At 45.4% G+C, this 25,227-nt stretch overlaps 1 protein-coding gene across 3 annotated transcripts in view; it reads right to left on the bottom strand.

The window, feature by feature from the left end:
- Positions 1–1,685: 1,685 nt before the first annotated feature.
- LOC311145532 (runt-related transcription factor 3-like) overlaps positions 1,686–25,227 on the bottom strand; it is a 75,932-nt gene continuing 52,390 nt past the window's right edge. For 2 of the 3 annotated variants that reach the window (XM_084181798.1, XM_084181797.1), the window contains exons 5-7: positions 22,122–22,286; positions 12,738–12,809; positions 1,699–2,300 (exon numbers count right to left, since the gene is read on the bottom strand). In XM_084181798.1, the coding sequence (XP_084037924.1) occupies positions 1,792–2,300; positions 12,738–12,809; positions 22,122–22,286 (746 nt within the window). In that variant the 3' untranslated portion in view covers positions 1,699–1,791. Of the gene's footprint in view, positions 2,301–12,737; positions 12,810–22,121; positions 22,287–25,227 lie in introns of all 3 variants that reach the window. The other variant, XM_084181799.1, reaches the window with a different exon arrangement.

Genomic DNA, 25,227 nt, shown 5'->3' on the forward strand with positions numbered 1-25,227 from the left:
CTACAAATGCTAGCAATGTTTTTTGTTGTCTACTGTATGAGCTCAAAGATTGGGGGTCGCTAAACCATCACGATTGCCCACTTTGAAAACCCTCTATCTTCATCCCTACTCTCCGTGTCCCCCTGGGGTACAGGGATAATGTCTGTGAGTGGTGTGTGTGTGTGGTGTGTGTGTTTGTGTGTGTGAGGTTTCACTCGATAATCTTTGATAAACAAAGAAACAAGATCTGCATAGCCACATAATGTGGGTTGTGTGCCTTAAGTATTTATTTTCTTCTCTCTGAACTGTGAATCTGTGGAAAAAAAATTGAAAGATGGCTTTGGGAGCTCAAGGAGGCTGGGGGTTGGTGATTGGGTGATTGTTTAGGGGGGGATCTTATAAGTAATGTGATTGGTGGAATTAATGTTGGGATCTGTGCTTCTAATGGTTGAATACCATGAATGTTTTTAGTGCCTCGAAGCTACATTGAAATACAAAATAATAACATTAAAAGTTGAGTTTTCTTTCATAATTTAGAAGAAATATATTACACAAATTCAAATTTTATATTAAACAACAAATAAACAAAATATTTATATAAAAAAGATAAGGTAGAGAGAAATGCTAAATGTTTTGGGGCATAAGTGAACATTTTCTCAAATTTGGCTCAAATAAATATAAAAAAGTAAACTGTATTAGACATAATATACTAGAACAGTTTGCAGACACAATGAAGAAATATATAGGCCTACCATAAGTAAAAATAAAGATAACAGTCCAAGAAACTAAAAAGACAGGAATCCATAAAATTCCTGCTTCAAAAAAAACTATTCTCTGCTAAAGTCCTGGAAAGTCCTCAAAACATCAGCTATTGTTCTGCTACATAGATTATCAATACATTAACGACTTTTGAGTTTCACTCAAATACATCATGTTGTTCATTTTGAATAAGCATTGCTTACTGTACCTCCAAGGACTGATCTATCCTAGTACAGATAATAAATTCAATTGTCAAGCAATGCATAACTACTTTGAGACCATGGATTGTTCTTGATGATCTTTCATTGACTGAAGGATGAATCTCTAAACCTCACACAAAATAAAAACTTCAGGATACATTAGCAATGCAGCCACAAGTCATCTAGGGCAGGTTCTGAGTCATGTGAAGCAAACATCCTATTTGACTTCTGTTTTCACATGACAGTCAAAGGCCGTTGAGGCAGTACAGTCACTGGTCTGGACGCTTAGCTCGTAATGCCAAGAATGGTCCTGTCATCTGAGGGATAAGGATAGTTTTGGTCTCGTTGGCTGATTAGCCACAACAGCACTTGCATTTTTACCATTCATCAGCTGCATAGAATCAATGGATGTGAAGGTTTTGCCTTTTCATAGTCTATGGTATGCATGTTGTACCTGTTTTTCAGAAGAACCTGATATATTACTATGGCTTATTTGTTCTAACACCATAACATCTATTTACAGTTATTTTGCAGTTCTTACTCATCAATTGAAAATAATGAGATTTCTATGGCTTTCAGAGTCTCAGAGAGTAATCCCTGTCACAGTGCAGGGTATACCCATGGCTTGCATAAAGGCCACCTCTGGCCATGGTATTCTGAGAGACAGTGAATGTCTTTGGTCAACTAGGAAAAGGGTACGACACGAGTGCGGGAGAAATAAAAGACAAACATGCAACATTTATTTTTGGGGTGAAGGATTCATATTTTTTTGTTCATTTAACTTCTTTACTTTTGCTTTTTCTTTCTCTCTCTCTCTCTTCTCTGTCCTACATTTCCTCTAGCTGTCTGACAGTCAGTAGGGCCTCCAGACAGATTCGTCCATGCGTCCAGACCCGCTCATGGTCGTAGGGGAGTTGCTGTGGCTGCCATCCGCCTCCACCCCCTCGCTCTGGTTGCTCAGGCCCTGGATTATCAGGCTGTTGCCACCTCCAGAGGCAGAGGCCCCCGAGCAGGGCAGCAGGCGGGTGGGGGAACGCTCACCCCCGGTCCCGCCCGGGCCCACCATGGAGAACTGGTAGGAGCCGGACCCGGTACCATAGTACAGGTGGTAGGGGGAGGAGTTGGACTGGAAGTGGCTGCCCTGGTTCTGGTTGCCCGGGTAGGGCGGGGGCAGGTAGGTGTGGTAGCGGGAGGAGGCAGACATTCCCGTCACACTGAGGCCTCCGATGCCCGTGCTGGAGGGGTTGGCTGAGTAGGTGAAGGCCCCTGGGTAGTGCATGCGTGGGTCCGAGAAACGGGGGTCAGTCAGTGGGGACAGAGAGGGGAAGGAGGTCCTCTGGGGGAAGAGATCAGCGTTGGGACCTGAGAGAGGGAAAGAGAAACAACAGATTTGGTTTAGAGACTCCTGGTGCACATAAATGACCCACCCATGAAAATGTTTCAGAGTCAAAGTGAGATAGGGAGAGTCAGAGTTCCTTCCTTTGACAGGAAGCTGTAGTAAAGTACCACATCCCCAACTGACAGTGTAGGCCTCCAGTCTACAACCCTGCAAACACTAGCTAGCTAGAAGTAATGAACTGAGAAAGGTTTTGGTCAGTAACAGTCATCAAGCTGTGACAGCACATCAGCACACAGATCTGTGAAGTTATGAGAGAGTCCTCCCCCTCAGCCTCAGGATAGTCCTCCTAGACAACCATTCCAGCTAAACCAGAGTAACCTACAGTAACAGTATTCTCTGTTATTTCGAAGAATGAAAAGAGGCGAACACTGACAGCTTGTTGTGCATTGTGTGCTGTTGTGTAACTCTACATAAATCACACTGAAGAGAGGGAACAGGAAACTACAGAGATAACCGTCACATTCAGACACAAACAGGGGGAGGGAGGTAGAGAGAGGTAGAGAGCAGTCTGGTCTCATAAACTAGATGTTACATAGTATACGTAAATCTGAGACACTCAAATTAGTATGATATGTTACGTCTGGTATGGTTACATAAGACAGAAGGTTACTTAAGTCAAAAATGAAAGGAGGGTGGTTGGTCAGGGTGGATGGGTAGGCATATAACGCGAACGTCTAGCAACCCCTAGGTTGCATGTTCAAATCTCATCACGGACAACTTTAGCTAATTAGCAACTTTGCAACTACTTACTACTTTTTAGCTACTTTTACATTGCATGTTAGCTAACTTCTAACCCTAACCTTAACCCTAACCTTAACCCTAGCTAAAGTTAGCCACCTAGCTAATGTTAGCCACCTAGCCACCTAGCTAACATTAGCCACAACAAATTGTAAATTCTTAATATATCAGTGCTAAACTATCCTGAAGTGTAGTCGCATAGGTAATACAGTACACAAATTTCCCAGCCACGCATTCCCTAATTTATTCAACTGACAGAGGAAATTCAGATCTTGCTCAAGGGTTTGACTCTGCAGTTTTCCTCGCTGGGATTTGGAACAGCTCCTGTCACCAGCTTATTTCCTTAAGCACAACACCATACTGCCCCACAAAAACCAAGGCATGACTGCAGGGTTAGGCTGATCTGGCAGTTCTTTCCAAACACAACATGAGCTGTGTGTGTGTGTGTGTCTCAGTCTTCTCATTCATCTGGCTGCTGCCACTGGCTGTACTGTAGTATCTGGGTTTGATAGGTGCATACAAGGACAGATGAGGATTGCACACACAATTCATTTAATGTATGCACCTAGGCCTTCAGCTAGTCTACCTGTTGAATAAGACATAGGTAACCCATAAAGGACCCACTGGGCACAGACATTAGTTAAACGTCTAGTTTTGATTTACAGTTGGTTGAGTTGTCAACTGACGTGAATTCAACGTGAAATCAACAAATAATGTAATGTCTTTGGATTTAGGTTAAAAGTTGGGTGAAAAAAATACGAAATTCCCTTATGTTGATGACTTTTTACAAATCCAATCAGTTTTCCACATTGATTCAACATCATCACATATATTTTTTGGGGCTGACATAATGTGGAAACAACGTTGATTCTACCAGTTTATGCCCAGTGGGGCTCCACAATTACCAATATTGACAATAGTGACAGCATCAGCAAATTAATGTGACAGACAAAAATTTGATTACGTTTTTTTATTCTTTATTCTGTGTGATGTAGTCTTCTGTAAACCAATAAACGGCAGTTTAATATCGCTCTATCAATCAGTTTATTTTCTCTTTGGCAGGCAGTCAATAATTAAGGTTTGCTCAGGGTGCGGCAGACATTCACCTATTGGAGAAAGTAGGCCAACGGGAGCTATAGAACGCCTGACAACTGTCGCTCATCTCTGAGTCCTGTCTGACTGGTTTCTTGTTACTGTAGCCAGGGTTTTGGAATCAGAAATATATGTTTTACAATCAGAATTATGAATAACATATATCTGAGACTTTTATTATAGCGTCACCATTTAGAATTTATGTTAGGGACTTTTATTCTGACAATACCTTTCCCCATGCTCACCTGTGCGGGGGATTCACAGGAGTCAATTATGTTCTACAGCTACTTGGATTCGGATTAAACTACAGTACCAGTCAAAAGTTTGGACACACCTACTCATTCCAGGGTTATTCTTTATTTTTACTATTTTCTACATTGTAGAATAATAGTGAAGACATCAAAACTATGAAATAACACATATGGATCATGTAGTAACCAAAACAGTGTTAAAAAAATAAAAATATATTTTATATTTGAAATTCTTCAAATAGCGACCCTTTGCCTTGATGACAGCTTTGCACACTCTTGGCATTCTCTCAACCAGCTTCATAAGGTAGTCACCTGGAATGCATTTCAATTAACAGGTGTGCCTTCATAAAAGTTAATTTGTTGAATTTATTTCCGTCTTAATGCGTTTGAGCCAAGCAGTTGTGTTGTGACAAGGTAGGGGGGGGGGGGGGGGGGGGGGGTATACAGAAGATAGCCCTATTTGGTAAAAGACCAAGTCCATATGATGGCAAGAACAGCTCAAATAAGCAAAGAGAAACGACAGTCCATCATTACTTTAAGACATGAAGGTCAGTCAATATGGAACATTTCAAGACCTTTGAAAGTTTCTTCAAGTGCAGTCACAAAAACCATCAAGCGCTATGATGAAACTGGCTCTCATGAGAACCACCACAGGAAAGGAAGACCCAGAGTTACCTCTGCTGCGGAGGATAAGTTCATTAGAGTTACCAGCCTCAGAAATTGCAGCCGAAATAAATGCTTCACAGTGTTCAAGTCACAGACACATCTCAACATCAACTGTTCAGAGGGGACTGTGTGAATCAGGCCTTCATGGTAGAATGGCTGCAAAGAAACCACTACTAAAGGACACCAATAAGAAGAAGAGACCTGCTTGGTCCAAGAAACACGAGCAATGGACATTAGAGTCCAAATTTGAGATATTTGGTTCCAACCGCCGTGTCTTTGTGAGACGCGGTGTGGGTGAACGGATGATCTCTGCATGTGTATTTCCCACCGTAAAGCATGGAGGAGGAGGTGTTATGGTGTGGGGGTGCTTTGCTGGTGACACTGTCTGTCATTTATTTAGAATTCAAGGCACACTTAACCAGCATGGCTGCCACAGCATTCTACAGTGATATGCCATCCCATCTGGTTTGGGTTTAGTGGGACTATCATTTGTTTTTCAACAGGACAATGACCCAACACACCTCCAGGCTGTGTAAGGGCTAGTTTACCAAGAACGAGAGTGATGGAGTGCTGCATCAGATGACCTGGCCTTACAATCCCCCGACCTCAACCCAATTGAGATGGTTTGGGATGAGTCGGACCGCAGAGTGAAGGAAAAGCAGACAACAAGTGTTCAGCATATGTGGGAGCTGGTTGAGAGAATGCCAAGAGTGTGAAATGCTGTCATCAAGGCAAACGGTGGCTATTTGAAGAATCTCAAATATAAAATATATTTTTATTTGTTTAACACTTTGTTGTTTACTACATGATTCCATATGTGTTATTTCATAGTTTTGATGTCTTCACTATTATTCTACAATGTAAAAAATAAAGAAAAACCCTTGAATAGGTGTGTCCAAACTTTTGACTGGTAGTGTATATAGAAATAAATGAAATCAAATCAAATCAAATTTGATTTTCCACATGCACCGAATACAACAGGTGTAGACATTACCGTGAAATGCTTACTTACAGCCCTTAACCAACCTTACAGCCCTTAAAATAGAACAACAACAAAAAAGTGTTGAGAAAAAAAGAGCAGAAGTAAAATAAAATAACAGTGGGGAGGCTATATACAGGGGGGTACCGGTGCAGAGTCAATGTGCGGGGGCACCGGCTAGTTGAGGTAGTTGAGGTAATATGTACATGTGGGTAGAGTTAAAGTGACAATGCATAAATAATTAACAAAGTAGCAGCAGCGTAAAAAGATGCGGAGGGGGTGGGGGGGGGGGGGCAGTGCAAATAGCCAGGGTAGCCATGATTAGCTGTTCAGCAATCTTATGGCTTGGGGGTAGAAGCTGTTGAGAAGCCTTTTGGACCTAGACTTGGCGCTCCGGTACCGCTTGCTGTGCGGTAGCAGAGAGAACAGTCTATGACTAGGGTGGCTGGAGTCTTTGACAATTTTGAGGGCCTTCCTCTGACACCGCCTGGTATAGAGGTCCTGGATGGCAGGAAACTTGGCCCCAGTGATGTACTGGGCTGTACGCACTACCCTCTGTAGTGCCTTGCGGTTGGAGGCCGAGCAGCTGCCATACCAGGCGGTGATGCAACCAGTCAGGATGCTCTTGATGGTGCAGCTGCATAACTTTTTGAGGATCTGAGGACCCATGCCAAATCTTTTCAGTCTCCTGAGGGGGAATAGGCTTTGTCGTGCCCTCTTCACGACTGTCTTGGTGTGTTTGGACCATGATAGTTCGTTGGTGATGTGGACACCAAGGAACTTGAAGCTCTCAACCTGTTCCACTACAGCCCCGTCGATGAGAATGGGGGCGTGCTCAGTCCTCTTTTTTTTCCTGTAGTCCACAATCATCTCCTTTGTCTTGGTCACGTTGAGGGAGAGGTTGTTATCCTGGCACCACATGGCCAGGTCTCTGACCTCCTCCCTATAGGCTGTCTCATCGTTGTCGGTGATCGGCAAACTTAATGATGGTGTTGGAGTTGTGCCTGGCCATACAGGGAGTACAGGAGGGGACTGAGCACGCACCCCTGAGGGGCCCCTGTGTTGAGGGTCAGCGTGGCAGATGTGTTGTTACCTACCCTTACCACCTGGGGGCGGCCCGTCAGGAAGTCCAGGATCCAGTTGCAGAGGGAGGTGTTTAGTCCCAGGATCCTTAGCTTAGTGATGAGCTTTGAGGGCACTATGGTGTTGAATGCTGAGCTGTAGTCAAATAATAGCATTCTCACATAGGTGTTCCTCTTGTCCAGGTGGGAAAGGGCAGTGTGGAGTGCAATAGAGATTGCATCATCTGTGGATCTGTAGGGGCGGTATGCAAATTGGAGTGGGTCTAGGGTTTCTGGGATAATGGTGTTGATGTGAGCCATGACCAGCCTTCAAAGCACTTCATGGCTACAGACGTCAGTGCTACGGGTCGGTAGTCATTTAGGCAGGTTAACTTAGTGTCCTTGGGCACGGGGACTATGGTGGTCTGCTTGAAACATGTTGGTATTACAGACTCAGTCAGGGACATGTTGAAAATGTCGGTGAAGACACTTGCCAGTTGGTCAGCACATGCTCGGAGTACACGTCCTGGTAATCCGTCTGGCCCTGCGGCCTTGTGAATGTTGACCTGCTTAAAAGTCTTACTCACATCGGCTACGGAGAGCATGATCACATAGTCATCCGGAACAGCTGGTGCTCTCATGCATGCTTCAGTGTTGCTTGCCTCGAAGCGAGCATAGAAGTGGTTTAGCTCGTCTGGTAGGCTTGTGTCACTGGGCAGCTCGTGGCTGTGCTTCCCTTTGGAGTCTGGCATTATAACTCGACTCCTTACCAACGGGCCCTCACAGAAAGTAATAGATAATTAAGTCAATAAATTAGGGTTACAGTTATAGCTGTCCAAGATTTTCCAAGACGGGCGCAATTTGCATTGTAGCCTAATAGTGCCTTGCCAATGCTATGTTTCATTAAGTAGGCCTACTGTGGTTTCTGAAAACAGCAAAGGATTAAAAATATGCACGAGCAATTAAAAAGTTACCGTGCAGAAACCAGACACGTGGCCTTTGGTTACAGAGGCGTGCAACATGCAGGTGTGCCAGTTATTGTGAAGTGCCATAAGTCTTCCCATCTTGCTATCCTACAACAATATAAGTCATCCCTTCACTTCCCTATATGCCATTGCCCACTGTTTAGTGCAGTGGAGGCTGCCAAGGGGAGGACGGCTCATAATAATGGCTGGAACGGAGCAAATGGAATGGCATCAAACCATGTCTTTCCACTCATTCCGCTCCAGCCATTACCACAAGCTCATCCTCCCCAATTAAGGTGCCACCAACCTCCTGTGGTTTAGTGGCATACATTTTATCTAGATGTACTGTACATAGGCTAATGGGCTAAATGTTGGTCTGTCTGTTTGTAGCCTATAGCCTGGCTGATTATTTTGTACATAGGAAATAGTGGCAGTTTGATACTGGGTAAGTTGGGAATGCAGGTATGCAATGTATGCTCTGGAATTTGTTTGACTTTGACTTCCTTGTCCTGTGTGTCAGTGGCATAAAATAGACATTGTGAATACCAACAGGTGTGTCGTGGTTGCTTGTACCTGCTGCACACACACACACACACACACACACACACACACACACACACACACACACACACATACACACACACAGTCTGATTTGGTGTTCATGGGCTCAGTGTACAATGTGGATTTGGAATAAGGCTGTAACGTAACAAATTGTGGAAAGAGTCAAGGGGTCTGAATACTTTCCGAATGCAGTGTATATAAAACATATTTTGATTTGTTTAACACTTTTTTGGTTACTACATGATTCCATATGTGTTATTTCATAATTTTGATGTCTTCACTATTATTCTACAATGTAGAAAATAGTAAAAAATAAAGAATAACCCTTGAATGAGTAGGTGTGTCCAAACTTATGACTGGTACTGTATATATATATATATATATACATATTTGATCATTTTCCCCTAACCCTACCACCCCTCTCCTAATTGGAGTAAACTAATGGACAGGTAGGCTTCTACTTCCAGCTTATACATACTATATACTTTTTAGGGACACAGTATATTTTACAATAGTTATCTTTTGTTTGTTTTTAGTCCCATCCTTCAGCTACCTTCAACCCCTCCCAAGACAGGCTGTATTTGTGAAACAGCAAGCGCTTGCACGCCACAGCCCTGAGGGGGGAGGATGCTGAACTTGCGTGCCACAGTCTTGTTGAAATGTCTACGTCTGGAGAACTGGGTACATTTTCAGCAACAAAAAAATATGTTCCTTTGCAATTTCCACGGCTCCTGCTTTCTTTTTTCAAGAACACATTTATTTTCTGCAGTTGAAATTCTCTTCTTTTTCGGATGAGAGGGGTGCGTGAGGAGGGTTAGGGGGGCTGTTTCTTTTTCCAGAGTCTACCAGGCACCGGAGTCGGGCCCCGTATCTGATTTCACGCAAGGAAAATCCAAACCTTCAGCTGCTGTTGATTCGGGACACTCTCTCTCTCTCTCTCGCCCCCTCTCTCTCTTCCTGTTAAATATAGGCTTAAGGTAGAGCTGGGATCTGTGGCACGGGGACTTGATGGCTCTGGTGGCTGTGGCCCACCCCGCACATGATCTCTATTTAATTGTCGCCAGTTGAAACGTGTTGACTAAATTGTGGCGGAGACAGGCTCCTGTATTTCGTCAGGGGAAACTCAACTGGACACTTATCAAAACACCTTAATGGGGTTGTGTCATGTCACAACCTTGGCGGTCGGCCAGCCAGAGAGCACCCACATCCACCGTTCCCCTCTCAGCAGCTCAGCGGCTCCCCCTAGAGGAGAGGGTTAGATAAACAACTCCATACTCACGAACCAAACCACAGTTTTGCAATCTTCTTTTTCTATTTACCCTATTTCTACCCTAATCCACACACAGCCACCTCCTCCTCTCTCTGCCAGCTAGGTATAGGCCTAGGCCATAGGCTCTGCCGCAGGACTGGGGAGGAGGAGCGGTGGGTCTTTGGCACAGGGTCCTGACGGGGCCTAGCTGGTAGCAGCGGCCCACCCCACACATGATCTCCATTAGGCTCAGCTGAAACGTGTTGACTAAATTGCAGGGACATGAGAGGGGATGGACCCCAGAGGGCTGGCTGGCTCGGCCTGCCGTCTGTGATGTTCCCACTCTAAAAGGGGTGGCTGGGAATCAAGTTTTTTTTCAAGAGAACACAGTGTTCTAGCGCGCTCTTCCCTTTCTTTCACTCTCCTCTCTTTCCCTCACTCCCTTGCTTGTGTGCACGCTCCCATATTAAGTTCTGTCACACCGCAGGGCTGGGGGAAATCTCTCTCTCTCTCTCTCTCTCTCTCTCTCTCTCTCTCTCTCTCTCTCTCTCTTGCTGTCTCGCTCTCTCACTCTGAGGTCCACTAGTCGACAGTCAAGCGTGTAATCCAGATATGGAGGGAGGTTTGCCTCATTTGCTTATGGGAGAAACGGATTTTTGTTCTTAACATATGGTAGAGCTGAGGTCGCCAGCGAGGTGTGTGTGGAGCTGTGAAGGGATGCAAATCCAGGCGCTCACCTGTGAAATGTTTACTCTGAATGCAAACGTTGACAAACAGCGCCCAGGGAAGGGTGTCTCAGGCAAATGAGTGGAGGGGTGGGAAAGAAAGGGAGAAAACCTCAGATCAGGTTGGCCCAGAGAGAGATAGATGGAGAGAGAGATCTCTTCTCCTTTCATCTCCCCCCTCAGACCGCAGCCAGAGACAAGTGACTGTCACTGATTTGAGAGTAGATTCGATTTTGATGGGATGAGAGTTTTTATGTTACACATGCTGTCTGGTTCGTAGAGTAAGAGCTTGACCAAATGTTACAAGGATGGCCAGAGTTGACATCAGTATGGCCAAGCAATACAACGCCAGCCAAATAATGTTGGTCCACAAGCCAAAGAATAGGAGACACAAATGAACACAAATGATCCGTAGATGTTTGTTTAAGCGCTTAGGCCTTGGGGTCACAGCTTCGCATCTGATGCAAATAGAATAACACGTCAACAACCCCAAAGCCCCTTCCATGGTAACCACTGTAGCATGTGAGCCCAGCAAGTTTTGCATGGTCCTGTTTAACACTAGCAACACGATTGTGGCATAAGGGAGTTTGTGATGATAAAACACAGAGATTTTCCTAATGTATCAACGAACCAGATGTGATTTAGGAGTTTGGATAACTAAATTACCTGGATGGGTTCTATTAAGATTTGTTATTGCTAAAGAGTTTGTAAGCTCTGGCCAGGTGGCATGTACACTCCTAGGTATTATTCATTGTCATCCTAATTTATTAATATTTCAGTCTCTTTGGAATTGGGTTGGAATTGCATTATTAGACATCTCCTCAATAACTTTAGTCCCCATCAAACATCAATTCTACTTTTCACACCCTAATGAATATCTTGCTCTAAAGTGAATATCTGGCAAGGGAATGTCTCGCTCGCGTAGTGTCAGAAGTAAATTTGCCAATCTATGCATTTCGGCTCCTCATTCTAAATCAGGGGAAAATGATTAAACTGCTCCGTTGGAAATCACTGACAGTCACACCTAAAATCTTGATTTACCTCAGGGGCTTTCCTTATCAAACGTATTGCAAACAGTCAATTTCCAGCAAGCCCAACTGATAAGTTCTACAGAAGGGTGTGTGAGTACGAGGAGCATCGAGGAGTAACATGAAAGGGTGTGTGAGCAGATGACTCAGCAGGTCTGGTGCGGTGGTTTCTGGGAAGAGGACGGGTGGGTGGCTATGTGGCCATGGGGCAGGAGAAGAAGAGTGCCAAAACACCAGGGTGGAGGGAGGGAGGAATGGAGGAGGGAGCAACGGGGTGTTCTGGAATGTTCTGGGGTCCAGAGCCCTGAGGGCAAACCGAAACACATTCCCAAAAATGTCCCAACGAGTGGAACGCCCATTGCCATACCCATAGTTCCAGCTCTTCCACTATCTCTATATTCATTGCACTATGTCAGAAAGATGATTGATTAACTATTGATGTACAGTTATGAAGTAGAATGTCTAATTGTTGTCCTTAGCTGCTCTGGAAGATGTTATATAGTGTGAATTGTCTCGGCTGATATGTATATGTAGTCCAAGCCTCCTCAATGATCCCCTCTCTGTATTTTTAATGCCTCTTGTCTCAGACTGGCAATTATGGCCATCTCTTGTTGCTCGCCACGCCTCTCATACTGCGCCATGATTGGGCCTTGCATGTTATGATTAAGCCTCAGAAACCAACAAACAACACTTGCAAACATCTTTCCCATATAGGCCTGCATGCACACGCACTCACACACTCACACCACATGCATACACACACACGCACGCACGCACACGCACAACAATATGGGGTCATCTAAGAAGAGCAGAATATTTGTGTTTACTTCCTATTGCTGTGGGAGTGTGTGAGTAAGAGAAAGAGAGAGAGAGAGTAAAAGAGAGAGAGAGAGAGAGAGAGAGAGAGAGAGAGAGAGAGAGAGAGAGAGAGAGAGAGAGAGAGAGAGAGAGAGAGAGAGAGAGAGAGAGAGAGAGAGAGAACATGATAAAATAATGGAGAGAAAGCACAAGTGAGAAGTAAGACGATTCAGATTAGTTTAGGAGGATAGGAGCCCAGGGCAGAGTAGATATTATATCTCTCTTACTTGACCATCTGAGGTCGTCCTCCACCTTGCATGTCTTCAGAGCTGGTGGGTCAATCTGGTCAGACCACAGGGCTGCAATGAACACAGATATTATGTGTTAATTAAGGAGAATTTAGACATGACACTAGGCTGATAGTACTGTATCTGTGCAGGTATGACAAAAACCTCATAACATGAGTGTTTCTAATTCTGATGCACAGTACAAGTACAAGATATTTAGAGAGAATTGTTTCAGGTTATGATTCTGTAGTTATGTGCACTTACTGAGTGTGTGTGAGGGGAGTGTAGCTACATTCTATCTCTTCAATGCCCTAAAAAAAGCAATCAATGTGTCAAGGCCATCTGAGTGTGGAGGTTTGGGGAACTGTCTACCTGTGACAGGTCTGCCTATGCTGACTGAGCAGAAAGGAGTGCAGAGGGGGAGCTCTCACTGGAGTGAGACTGGAGAGAAGGCCTGGGAAAACAGGGCTGATGGGTTGATGGAGCTAACCGGGATATTTTGGTCTCTCAAGGGACTGGGGAGCGGAGGAGGTGTGAGGCCTTTGTTGGCCTGTCCAGTCAGCCTGTCAGGGAGAGAAGAATCCCTACTGGCACAGCGCGTGGGACCCTGGTTCACAGTCAACGGCCACACCGCAGGAGGCTGACAATTTGACATGCAAATAGTGTCTGTTTGCTCTCGGTCTGAGATGGGGCAGTTGTTACAAGCCAACCTGCACGAACTGTGGACCTCAAACACACATGCTTGTACACACATGTACTTGTACACACACACACACACACGCACAAACATTCTCATACAAACCATAGTACACATACAGATTCATAGACATACTGATAATTTTGGCAGTCATATATCTCCTGTTATTATATTTGTATGGCAGTTTTATCTATTGATATACAGTTATGAAGCAGAATGTCTCAAATGTTGTCCTTAGCTGCTCTGGAAGATGTTATATAGTGTGAATTGTCTCGGCTGATATGTATATGTAGTCCAAGCCTCCTCAATGATCCCCTCTCTGTATTTTTAATGCCTCTTGTCTCAGACTGGTAATTATGGCCATCTCTTGTTGCTCGCCACGCCTCTCATACAGTGCCACACACACACACACACACACACACACACACACACACACACACACACACACACACACACACACACACACACACACACACACACACACACACACATGCACAAACATTCTCATATAAACACTAGTACACATACAGCTTCATAGGCACACATATTTGTATGCCAGTTTTCTATAAACATACAGTAACTAAGGCCTGGAGAGTGCTCTGGTCATGTCCCTGGTCCTAGACCTGCTACAGTAACACTACACTGCAGTATGAGGTGAGGAACAACATCCTAACCACTATATTAGCAGCAGTGATCCTGACCTTCAGAGGGGCCAGGAACAGGGAGAGGAGGTGGAGGGAAGGGGTTGTTCACCTATGCCCACACTGGGCCCAGGCTGGCTGGGGCTGGGATGTGTAAAAGCTCTCTCACCCCCGGAGCTACTCTACTTCCTCTCCAAAGGCCCGGATCAGCACTCAGCCCCTGAGAGGTCCCGCGCTTCGCCCCACAATGGGAAATTCTTACACATAAATGGGGTTATTCAGAAAGGCTTCGAAACAGCTGGTGCAATTCGCTCAAGAAAATAAACATTTTCTTCAAATATTTTGATTGGCCGGTGGACAACGTCAATACCAGCGGCACAGATTACCCCTGTTAATAAGAGGCTCGGCCCCCTGGGCGGGGCCAGAGATTAGGCGGTAAGGGGTAGGTGCAGGATGGGTAGGAGACGACGGCTGCATCACAAATATTTACGTTTTTTGGGGCGGTGCCACTGATGGCTGGGAGGACACAAATAAACACATGCTCTGCTTTTGAAGTGCAGTTGGAGATGAAAGGGCGTCTGCTGAGACGCTTCGAACCAAGATGGCGTTCCTCCTCGTGACTCCGGATCCGCCAGCGCCTCAGAGACATGTAATGCACTTGGCATAATGAAGCGTGTCATTGAGACACAGTGAATGCCGGGCCTTGTGCTGGCTTCCTGTTTCGCTTAGGCCCTAGGCGTCGCCACGAAGAAAGAGAATGTGAGAGACGAGAGAGAGACAGAGAGAGACAGAGAAGGGGGTAGAGAGAGAGACAGAGAGCCAGAGAGAGAGAGAGACGCCAGAGAGAGAGAGAGAGAGAGAGAGAGAGAGAGAGAGAGAGAGAGAGAGAGAGAGAGAGAGAGAGAGAGAGAGAGAGAGAGAGAGAGAGGGAGAGAGAGAGAAAGTGAGAGGGGAAGGAACATGGCCTTGGCTCAGCTATGTGGGACATTTGATATGTCTTTTGAGCCCTCACTTATAACATGAGTAAAAACAAACACAACGGCTGAAAAATCCTATGTTCTATTTGAGAGCCCCCCACCCTCCCTCTTTTTCCTCTCTCCTCGGAGTCAATAGAGACTGCTCATTGCACACATGTAATGCCTGTAATTGCTGAAATGTAGTACTCGACCCAGCTCTGATGTTAAATTATAACTAACACAAAGAGTTAAGTCTGGTAAAAAACTTGCTTTCCATTCTCTTTTTCTTTTGACTGTGGAGAGATGGCTTCAAAAGAGAATATTTTTTTATTTGAGAACAAAAACATTTTCAGTTTGAGTAATTCATCCTAAGGTCACAAAAATAGAGTAACCACAAGTGCAGCTCTTAGGCACCATAACAAATCAAATCCATGGTTGCCATTGAAATATTATGTAAATATAGCGCTGTAAAAGTAAAACGGAATCCCTCGTCGCTGGTCTGGATTCCCGCTAGTTTTGGTGCGTTTGGCCTGAGAGCTCCTTTCCTGTACGGACTTGGCACGAACCAGCATGCATTGCTGCCCAAATGGAGCTTGGAGCCAACAGCCTTTCTACCAGGCTCACAGCATGGCCACCTCTCTCTGGTCTTGTCTTGACAGATAGTCAACCACCCACAGACCAACACAACTACCCAGTAACCACATCTGGTACTTCCAAACAGAGACATGGCCTTGCCATCTATAAGCATGTGCAATGTGCCTGGCTGCCTGCTCCAGGGACTGGCATGCTTGTTGTGTCTCACAGTGACTCTTTGTTGGTTCTAATTGGTTGATCATGTCCTGCTGGCTGTTAGAGTGGGTTTGAGGCTTGAGGTAGACACAGATCCAGATTACCCAACTCCACATCCTAACATTTACCATTAGAATGATTAAATAATATCTGACTCTGGACCAGCGGTTAGGGGCTCTGGGTCTGATCAGGGCTGTTAGTGGTAGAGACTGGAGCAGGCGTTCGCTTAGGGGGCCAGCCATCTTGTTTATGTGGAGTAAACAGTGTGGTCCCTGTGGACAAGAGAGGAGGGGTAGGGCCTCCCTCTAGCTAGCAGGACTTTCACAACCAGAGAGAATCCAGGATAGATTCAGCTGTTTGACATTTCACCACAGTAGAATTGCTGCAGATATATGCCATTGGAACAGTTTTGGTGTATTAGAGGAGTACCTCACAGCATCTCCTGTAACCACATGATACATGTAACCAACCTCCTGTACAGATAGGCCATCTCCCAGGTGTAATGGCTTAGCATGCCAACTTGTGAATCTATGAACTATTTTTTTTATCATACAGTACATTCTATGAAGCATAATGAGAAGCTTCTTGTATTATCATAGCCTAGATTTAATGTGATGTGGCCATAACCCCATAACTACAGTCTCCTAGCATGCTGACATGCCAGTCTTTAGAGGGGCCTTAACAGGATGCTGAGATGTGATCGTCCTGGGCAGCATGGAGGTGGTCCTTTGTTTCCTGCTCTGCTAGAATCATTAAGACTAGATCCCTCATCGTGGTGAGAGAATTAATAAAACTGGAGTGTGTTTTATCACTCACAGCCATTACACACACACACACACACACACACACACACACACACACACACACACACACACACACACACACACACACACACACACACACACACACACACACACACACACCACTACCTCCTCCGCACCACAGGTTTCTTTGGCCCTCATCAAAGCAGTGAGCACTTGACTAGATGGCGGAAAGTTATGCTAGTATCTGATATTCATCCAGTTAGGAACACAGGTGTTGGAACAAATAGCATGTTAAATGATACCACCTCAAAAGGCAAAATACTTTGTATTGGATGATTAAACTGCCACTGACTTTTTTTTCTAAAACGCATTTCAGTTAAAAGAACAGCTTTGGTTTGGGGAGCTTGTTAAAGTAGCCTGAGGCTTGTTAACTTCGTCTCCTTTAGAAAAGAAAATGAGTAAAACCAGAATCTTCAGGATTCTTTTTGCAGCGTCTCCTTGAAATCTAATATTCTTTCCATTTAATCCTAACATCTTTCACATATTTGCCTCTTTGTCTGCCTGGTAAAACTGGTATAAACTGTAGACATTATACACAGGGTGCTTTAAGGAGATGGACGGCATTCTCTGAATATCATTAAAACACACACGCACACACACACACACACACACACACACACACACACACACACACACACACACACACACACACACACATACACAGTCTTGCACAGCTAATCTTGTGGGGACATACAATTCAGTCCCATTCAAAATCCTATTTTCCCTAACCCCTAACCCTAAACCTAACCCTAACACTAATTCTAACCTTAACCCTAAACCCCCTTAGATATAGCATTTGACCTTGGGGGGACCAATAAAATGTCCCCAGTTGGTCAGATTTTTCTTGGTTTATTATTCTTGTGGGGACTTCTGGTCCCCACAAGTATAGTTAAACATGTCCACACACACACGTTTAGAAAACCAGAATAAAAATATGGTACCCGATTGTCTGAGTGTGGGATTTGCTTGACTGCCCTGGTAGAACCACACACACACAGCTCCCCACATGCCCTCCCGTAGGATCATTCCTCACATCTAGCAGGCTCACCTGTGGCCACGGCTGAACAAAAACAAGTGGTGAGCCGAGCGCTGGAATCCTGTCACTGCATGCGCTATAATGAGCTCTTAATTATCCTGTCTGTCTAGAGCGCTAGCAGAGCTTGCAACATTGGCACGTAACTTTGTGTGTGTGTGTGTGAGAGAGAGAGAGAGAGAGAGAGAGAGAGAGAGAGAGAGAGAGAGAGAGAGAGAGAGAGAGAGAGAGAGAGAGAGAAGAGCACATACTGTGTGTGTATTCTGTATGTGTGTGTGCGTATGTCTGAGAATCCAGGGCAGCGTTTAGCAGATGTCTCAAAGTGTTATGTTGACAACAAAACTCAGACACTATTTCATGGCTCAGAAAACAATATGAAGCAATGGCCTTTAACAGGAGATGACATTGTATTTTCTCAAGTTCTTGTTGGCTGTCAACTCTGGGTTTCTGTGTAGATAATAGAAAACATATTTTGCAATCGGAAGATGGGAATCCATTTAATTATAAAGTGTTGACGGCTCATCTATTACCCAGTGATTCTCAAACAAACGGGTCCAGGATTAAATGTATCTGCAAAATACAACTCTTTCTATGACGGCTGCCAAAAGCAGAGGTGTGTGTCGTGTTTATATCTAAATACATCCCTGTGTTTCCAAATGTGATTTATTACCAAGGGACTATTTTAGTTTGAGCTAGGTTTGTAGTAGTGTGTTGTCTAAGCATGACTGCTATACATACTGTACATGGCGATGCCCAGTGATCTGTGTCATAGTGTACATGGGCGGCAGGTAGCCTAGTGGTTAAGAGCATTGGGCTAGTAACCGAAAGGTTGCTGGTTTGAATCCCAGAGCCAACTAAGTGAAAAATCTGTCGATGTGCCCTTGAGCAAGGCACTTAACACAAATTTATTCTGTAAGTCGTTCTGGATAAGAGTGTCTGCTAAATGAATAAAACATGTAAGTGTACATATGTAGACGAGGGGAGGGAAAACATTTCGCCACTGTTATTTGATTATTTTAGCATTAGCCCTGAGCTACACAGTCATGGTGGTAATACCAGAGATTAAGGTGTGTGGTTTTACAGTCCTCCCCTCCTTGTGTCTACACACACACGAACGCATGCACACACATAAATACACTTCAGAGAGGGCCTCTAGCCCCTGGTGGGTGCTGTGTGGAATCAGTTTGGAGCTCTATGCCTCTCATCCCTGGCAGCTCTGAGCCGCATTAATGTGTTGTGTCTGGTGTGTGTTCTAATGGTGCAGGCCTTTGAGATCTGACATGCCTATAAAGATCTAATTCCTGCCCTAATCCTCCTGCAGCTAGGCAGACGAGGGCAGAGCACAGAGCCTTTCTTCACCTGCCATCTCACTACTGTCTGTACACCTCTCCTGCTAGACAGGAGGAATTTGGAGATATGTAGCAAGCCCTTATGGATACAGGGCAGTGAAAAGTATTTGCCCACCTTCTAATTTTCTCTACTTTTGCATATTTTTGATACAAAATGTTATCAGATCTTCAACCAAAACCTAATATTAGATAAAGGGAACCTGAGTGAACAAATAACACAACAATTACATACTTATTTCATTAAATAAATAAAATAAATATCTTTTTTTGTGTTATTTGTAAACTCAGGTTCCCTTTATCTAATATTAGGTTTTGGTTGAAGATCTGATAACATTCAGTATCATAAATATGCAAAAATAGAGAAAATCAGAAAGGGGGCAAATACTTTTTCACGGCCCTGTAAGTCCTTCTGGATAAGCTTACCTGCCAGGGCCGTTCCAATGACAGACAACATACATTAAAGTACAGAATGCAAACTTAAACCATCAGGAAATGTGTAAAAGTAGTGCTGTCTCTAGTTGTCTAGATGCTAACTACTCATGGTCCTACTGGTCCATGGCACTGGCAGATGATGTTCCTTGGCCATGTGCAGTACAGTTCATATCACTTATGGAGGAACAACAACATAAGTCAAATTAAGTCAAAGGACAGAGGAGAGCATGGTGCTGCTGATTAGCAGAGTTGTGTAAGCTCAGCTACACTACATGACAAAAAGTGTGTGGACACCTGCTCGTCGAACATCTCGTTCCAAAATCATGGGCATTAATATGGAGTTGGTCCCCCCTTTGCTGCTATAACAGCCTCCAATCTTCTGGGAAGGCTTTCCACTAGATGTTGGAACATTGCTGCGGGGACTTGCTTCCATTCAGCCACTAGAGCATTAGTGAGTTCGGGCACTGATGTTGGGCGATTAGGCCTGGCTCGCAGTCGGCATTCCAATTCATCCCAAAAGTGTTCGATGGGGTTGAGGTCAGGGCTTTGTGCAGGCCAGTCAAATTCTTCCACACCGATCTCAACAAACCATGCACGGGGGCATTGTCATGCTGAAACAGCAAAGGGCCTTCCCCAAACTGTTACCACAAAGTTGGAAGCACAGGATCGTCTAGACTGTCATTGTATGCTGTAGCATTAAGATTTCCCTTCACTGGAACTAAGGGGCCTAGCCCGAACCATGAAAAACAACCCCAGACCATTATTCCTCCTCCACCAAACTTTACAGTTGGCACTATGCATTGGGGCAGGTAGCATCCGCCAAACCCAGATTCGTCCATCAGACTGCCAGATGGTGAAGCGTGATTCATCACTCCAGAGAACGCGTTTCCACTGCTCCAGAGTCCAATGGCGGTGAGCTCTACACCACTCCAGTCAACACTTGGCATTGTGCATGGTGATCTTAGGCTTGTGTGTGGCTGCTCGGCCATGGAAACCCATTTCATGAAGCTCCAGGCGAACAGTTATTGTGCTGACGTTGCTTCCAGAGGCAGTTTGGAACTCGGTGGTGAGTGTTGCAACCGAGTACAGACGATTTTTACGCGCTACGCGCTTCAGCACTCGGCGATCCCATTTTGTGAGCTAGTGTGGCCTATCACTTCACGGCTGAACCGTTGTTGCTCCTAGACGTCTCCACTTCACAATAACAAGACTTACAGTTGACTGGGGCAGCTCTAGCAGGGCATAAATTTGATGAACTAATTTGTTGGAAAGGTGGCATCCTATGACGGTGCCACGTTGAAAGTCACTGAGCTCTTCAGTAAGGCCATTCTACTGCCAATGTTTGTCTATGGAGATTGCATGGATGCACTAAATTTTATACATCTGTCAGCAACGGGTGTGGCTGAAATAGCCGAATCTAGTAATTTGAAGGTGTGTCCACATACTTTTGTATATTTAGTGTAGCTAGGTTCACAGTGGTGAGTCAGGAGCACAAGGCTAAACCCCATGTACTGAGAGATACACTTCCAACCACAGAGAGCAAAACACTCCTAAACACCTCTACGACGCACTGATATAGACTCATTAACTGGGAAGGAGCCTCACTCTCTGTCAGCCCTAACCCCCTGCATGAGAACTAGGGAGTGGGTGAGAGAGGACAGCGTGTGTGTGTGTGTGTCTGTGTGTGTGTGTTTGTCTGTGCGTATGTGCCATCACAGACATGCCATCACGTTCAGAAGCTCTGACATATGTCTGTGAGCGAACCTCCACCCACGTACCCCCTCTCCCCTTAGACACACACACACACACACATTCCCCTCCTCCCCACTGTCTCAACTGCAGATCTGCCCTGTTAGGCCAGTCAGTTTGAGACTGACGTGATTGCCGATGTACCGGGTGGCTGTGAGATTCCTGAGGCTGTAGTGTGATGTGGTGAACGAGCCCCAGTGCCCCAGTCAGGCTGTTTGGCAGGGATCAGGGTGCCACCTGGCCCCAGACTGGACCCTGCGTCCTGCTCTCTGCGGCCCCAGGCCCCACCGACGCAGGGCATCCGGGGACAGAGCTGGCGTGAGTGAGCGGCCCCTGCCAGTAAATGTACTGGACCTCCCCCAGGTCTGGGCTCTCATATCAGCAGGGAGGGTTGTACTCAACCTGGGGCCTCAGCCTGCCACATACAGACTAACTCAACCTGGAGCCTCAGCCTGCCACATACAGACTAACTCAACCTGGGGCCTCAGCCTGCCACATACAGACTAACTAAACCTGGGGCCTCAGCCTGCCACATACAGACTAACTAAACCTGGGGCCTCAGCCTGCCACATTCAGGCTAACTAAACCTGGGGCCTCAGCCTGCCACATACAGGCTAACTAAACCTGGGGCCTCAGCCTTCCACATACAGGCTAACTAAACCTGGGGCCTCAGCCTGCCACATACAGACTAACTAAACCTGGGGCCTCAGCCTTCCACATACAGGCTAACTCAGCCCATAGAGATAAAGTTAGAGCAACACTGTCAGTTCATTATGTGTCAGAGTCAGGCCATACAGGCTAACGCCAGCTCATAATGACAAATTTAGCTATCACTGTAGGCAGGGAGAGGCATTTGTAGAGCTAACCCCTATACAGTACTGTAGCAGAACGTGGAGTGTGGGCAGTGGTCCTACCTTGTATCTGGGACTGGGTGGAGGGCCCCAGGTGGCTCTGGTGCATGGGCCGGGGCTGGGGGTTACCAGGCCCCATCCGCAGGCTGGCCCGCTGGTAACGCTCAATCTCTGTCAGCCTATCAGAGAACTGCATCTTCTGGGGGTCCTCCAGCTTCACCCTGTGTCCTGAGGGAGGAAGAGAGAAGGAGAGAGGGAGAGAAAAAGAGAGAGAGAGGAGAGCCAAGTTACCACCTACACAGCCGGGAAATCATGGCACTTTATTAATTTTCCACAGCAGTAGTAAATAGTCAAAAATAGTCAAAACAACAGTACATCCAAATGTTAGGTCTGCTGTAATATTTGAGTTTTTCTTTCCTCAGCTCTCTCTATGGGCACCAACAGTTTACTAGGCCTTGTGACTCTGTTTAGAAGTGGGAGGGGATATATTGGCAATGGGGGATAGTACAGTGACAGAGTTATATAATATGAATAAAGGCCTCTGTTCTCCACCAACTAATCTGATTCAATCAGATGATATAACAGAACAGTAGCCAAGTTTACTTAGAAATAGAAACATATGAATAGAATGTTGACAGGCACTGGAGTTGTGGTTGTGCTAAATCTGCACCTGCCTTTGTGTTATAATCAGATAAATGGCTACATGCTCCTAATAGCACATTCATATAGGAATACCACTAATACTCTAGTGTATAACAATAGTACTAGCTTAATAATATAATAATAGTATGATAATGATAGTATGAAATAGTTTATAATTATAGCATCAGAAACTTCTTCCAATCTATCCCCTTATCCCCTAACTTGTCGACTCAACAGTACAACCCCAGTATAACCCCAGTATAACCCCTGTACAACCCCAGTATAACCCCAGTATAGCCCCAGTACAACCCCAGTATAACCCCATTACAACCCCAGTACAACCCCAGTATAACCCCAGTATAACCCCAGTACAACCCCAGTATAACCCCAGTATAACCCCTGTACAACCCCAGTATAACCCCATTACAACCCCAGTACAACCCCAGTATAACCCCAGTATAACCCCAGTACAACCCCAGTATAACCCCAGTAACAACCCCAATATAACCCCAGTACAACCCCAGTATAACCCCAGTTCAACCCCAGTATAACCCCAGTATAACCCCAGTATAACCCCAGTATAACCCCAGTTCAACCCCAGTATAACCCCAGTTCACCACAGATTGGGTCTACTTGTCCAAATAGTGACTATACTGTATGTCTCACAGCGACTCAGGTCTGACAAAGCAGTTACTCAGTGAGGGAAACACCCAGACATCCCTCCTAGACTATAATACTCATACTGGAACACACTGTGTGGACGTGTTGCTCATATGCGCATGTGCACGCACGTGTGTGTGTGTGTGTGTGTGTGTGTGATGAGAGAGATCGGAATGTATGAGTAAAAGCATATTTCGCACCTCGCATTAGTCTGATATGAACAAGACGTGGAAAGACCAAATACTACAAGCAAACCCTTTTCACTTTAATATCTCTTCCTCTGAAAAGGTTTTCTTAAAAGTCATACTTGCAAGGCTAATTTAATGCGATCTCTCTCCATCGTATTTAACATGTGATGTCACACACACACACACACACACACACACACACACACACACACACACACACACACACACACACACACACACACACACACACACACAAACACACACACACACACCTAAATGCCATACGTTAGTCCGGATGAGAGACGCCTCTAATGGAGGAAGGGATTTTAATGTAACTATCAATGCAACAAACACATGTCTGAAAGAACATGTATATATTCTGTGGTTTTCTCCCTGGCATCTCTAATGTGAAGTAATGGCTAGATTTGAATATTTTATCACTGTATAAAGGGGGCCAGCAGACGGACTGATATGGATTTTGCCCGTCCTCTCTCAGACTGACCCATGGGCAATATATCTTCCCTCCTGCGATTTGACCCATGGGTAATGTATCCTCCTGTTTACCGCTCTGTCCATTTGGTAGAGATCACTCCCTCTCTTTACATACAATGAAGTATTCTCTGTCTCTCCCCCCCCCTACCCCCTTTCACACACAGACATACACACACCAATGATGTGGACTAAGCTCGACTCCCAAGTAGAATAAGTAGAATAGAATAGTCTACATTAAAATGGTGCCAACGACTTGACGCAGACACATTCAAATCAACGCTCTCACATGCAAACATACTGTAGATAAATAACCATCACCCAAACTACAACACAGTCCCCTCAAACACACCAACACATTGCCAGTAAGACACACCCACACGTATACTCACACACTCACACTGGGATCAACACCCTCCCCCTTGTGTGTGTGTGTGTGTGTGTGTGTGTGTGTGTGTGTGTGTGTGTGTGTGTGTGTGTGTGTGTGTGTGTGTGTGTGTGTGTGTGTGTGTGTGTGTGTGTGTGTGGATGAGTAATGTCTGAATGTGGAGACCAGGGCTGTTTGACTGTTTGACATGTCCAGCTGTCTGTGTTGGGAGTCAGATGTAAAAAACGCAGAAGGATGCAGTAAAAGTCAGTGACCCCACCTACAGTATACACCCACCATCTCACTATGACACAGGGACACAGTCTACTCCAGACACATCTGCACACACACACACACACACAAACACACACACACACACACACACACTCTACACACACTCTACACACACACACACACACTACACACACTCTACACACACACCCGCACAAATACACGCAGACACACACAGGCCCTTGCTGGCTTCATCTCCCACACAGACACCGCGGCTATGTCTGCTCCACCCCAGAGTAGGGGAGGCCAGGCGAAACGGCCCTCCAAATATAGACCCATGTATGTGTCCTAGTGCAGTTATTAACTTTTTTTCTGTGACCCGTGGTGGTCTGGGATGAACTGGCTGGCGCTTTGGGGATAAAAGGGATCATACTGCTTGATCACCCACGTGCGCGCGCACACACACACACACTCACACACACACAAACAGCAGTGGATCCAGTGGCTCAGGTCCAGCTGGCAGGGAGTGTGGTGGTCACACACTGTTCTGTACTTCCAGTAGGGGGTTTGGCCAGCCAATGTTACCATGAGA

The sequence above is a fragment of the Coregonus lavaretus genome (genome assembly GCF_964263955.1).
Source record: "Coregonus lavaretus genome assembly, chromosome: 18".
Taxonomy (NCBI): Eukaryota; Metazoa; Chordata; class Actinopteri; order Salmoniformes; family Salmonidae; genus Coregonus; species Coregonus lavaretus.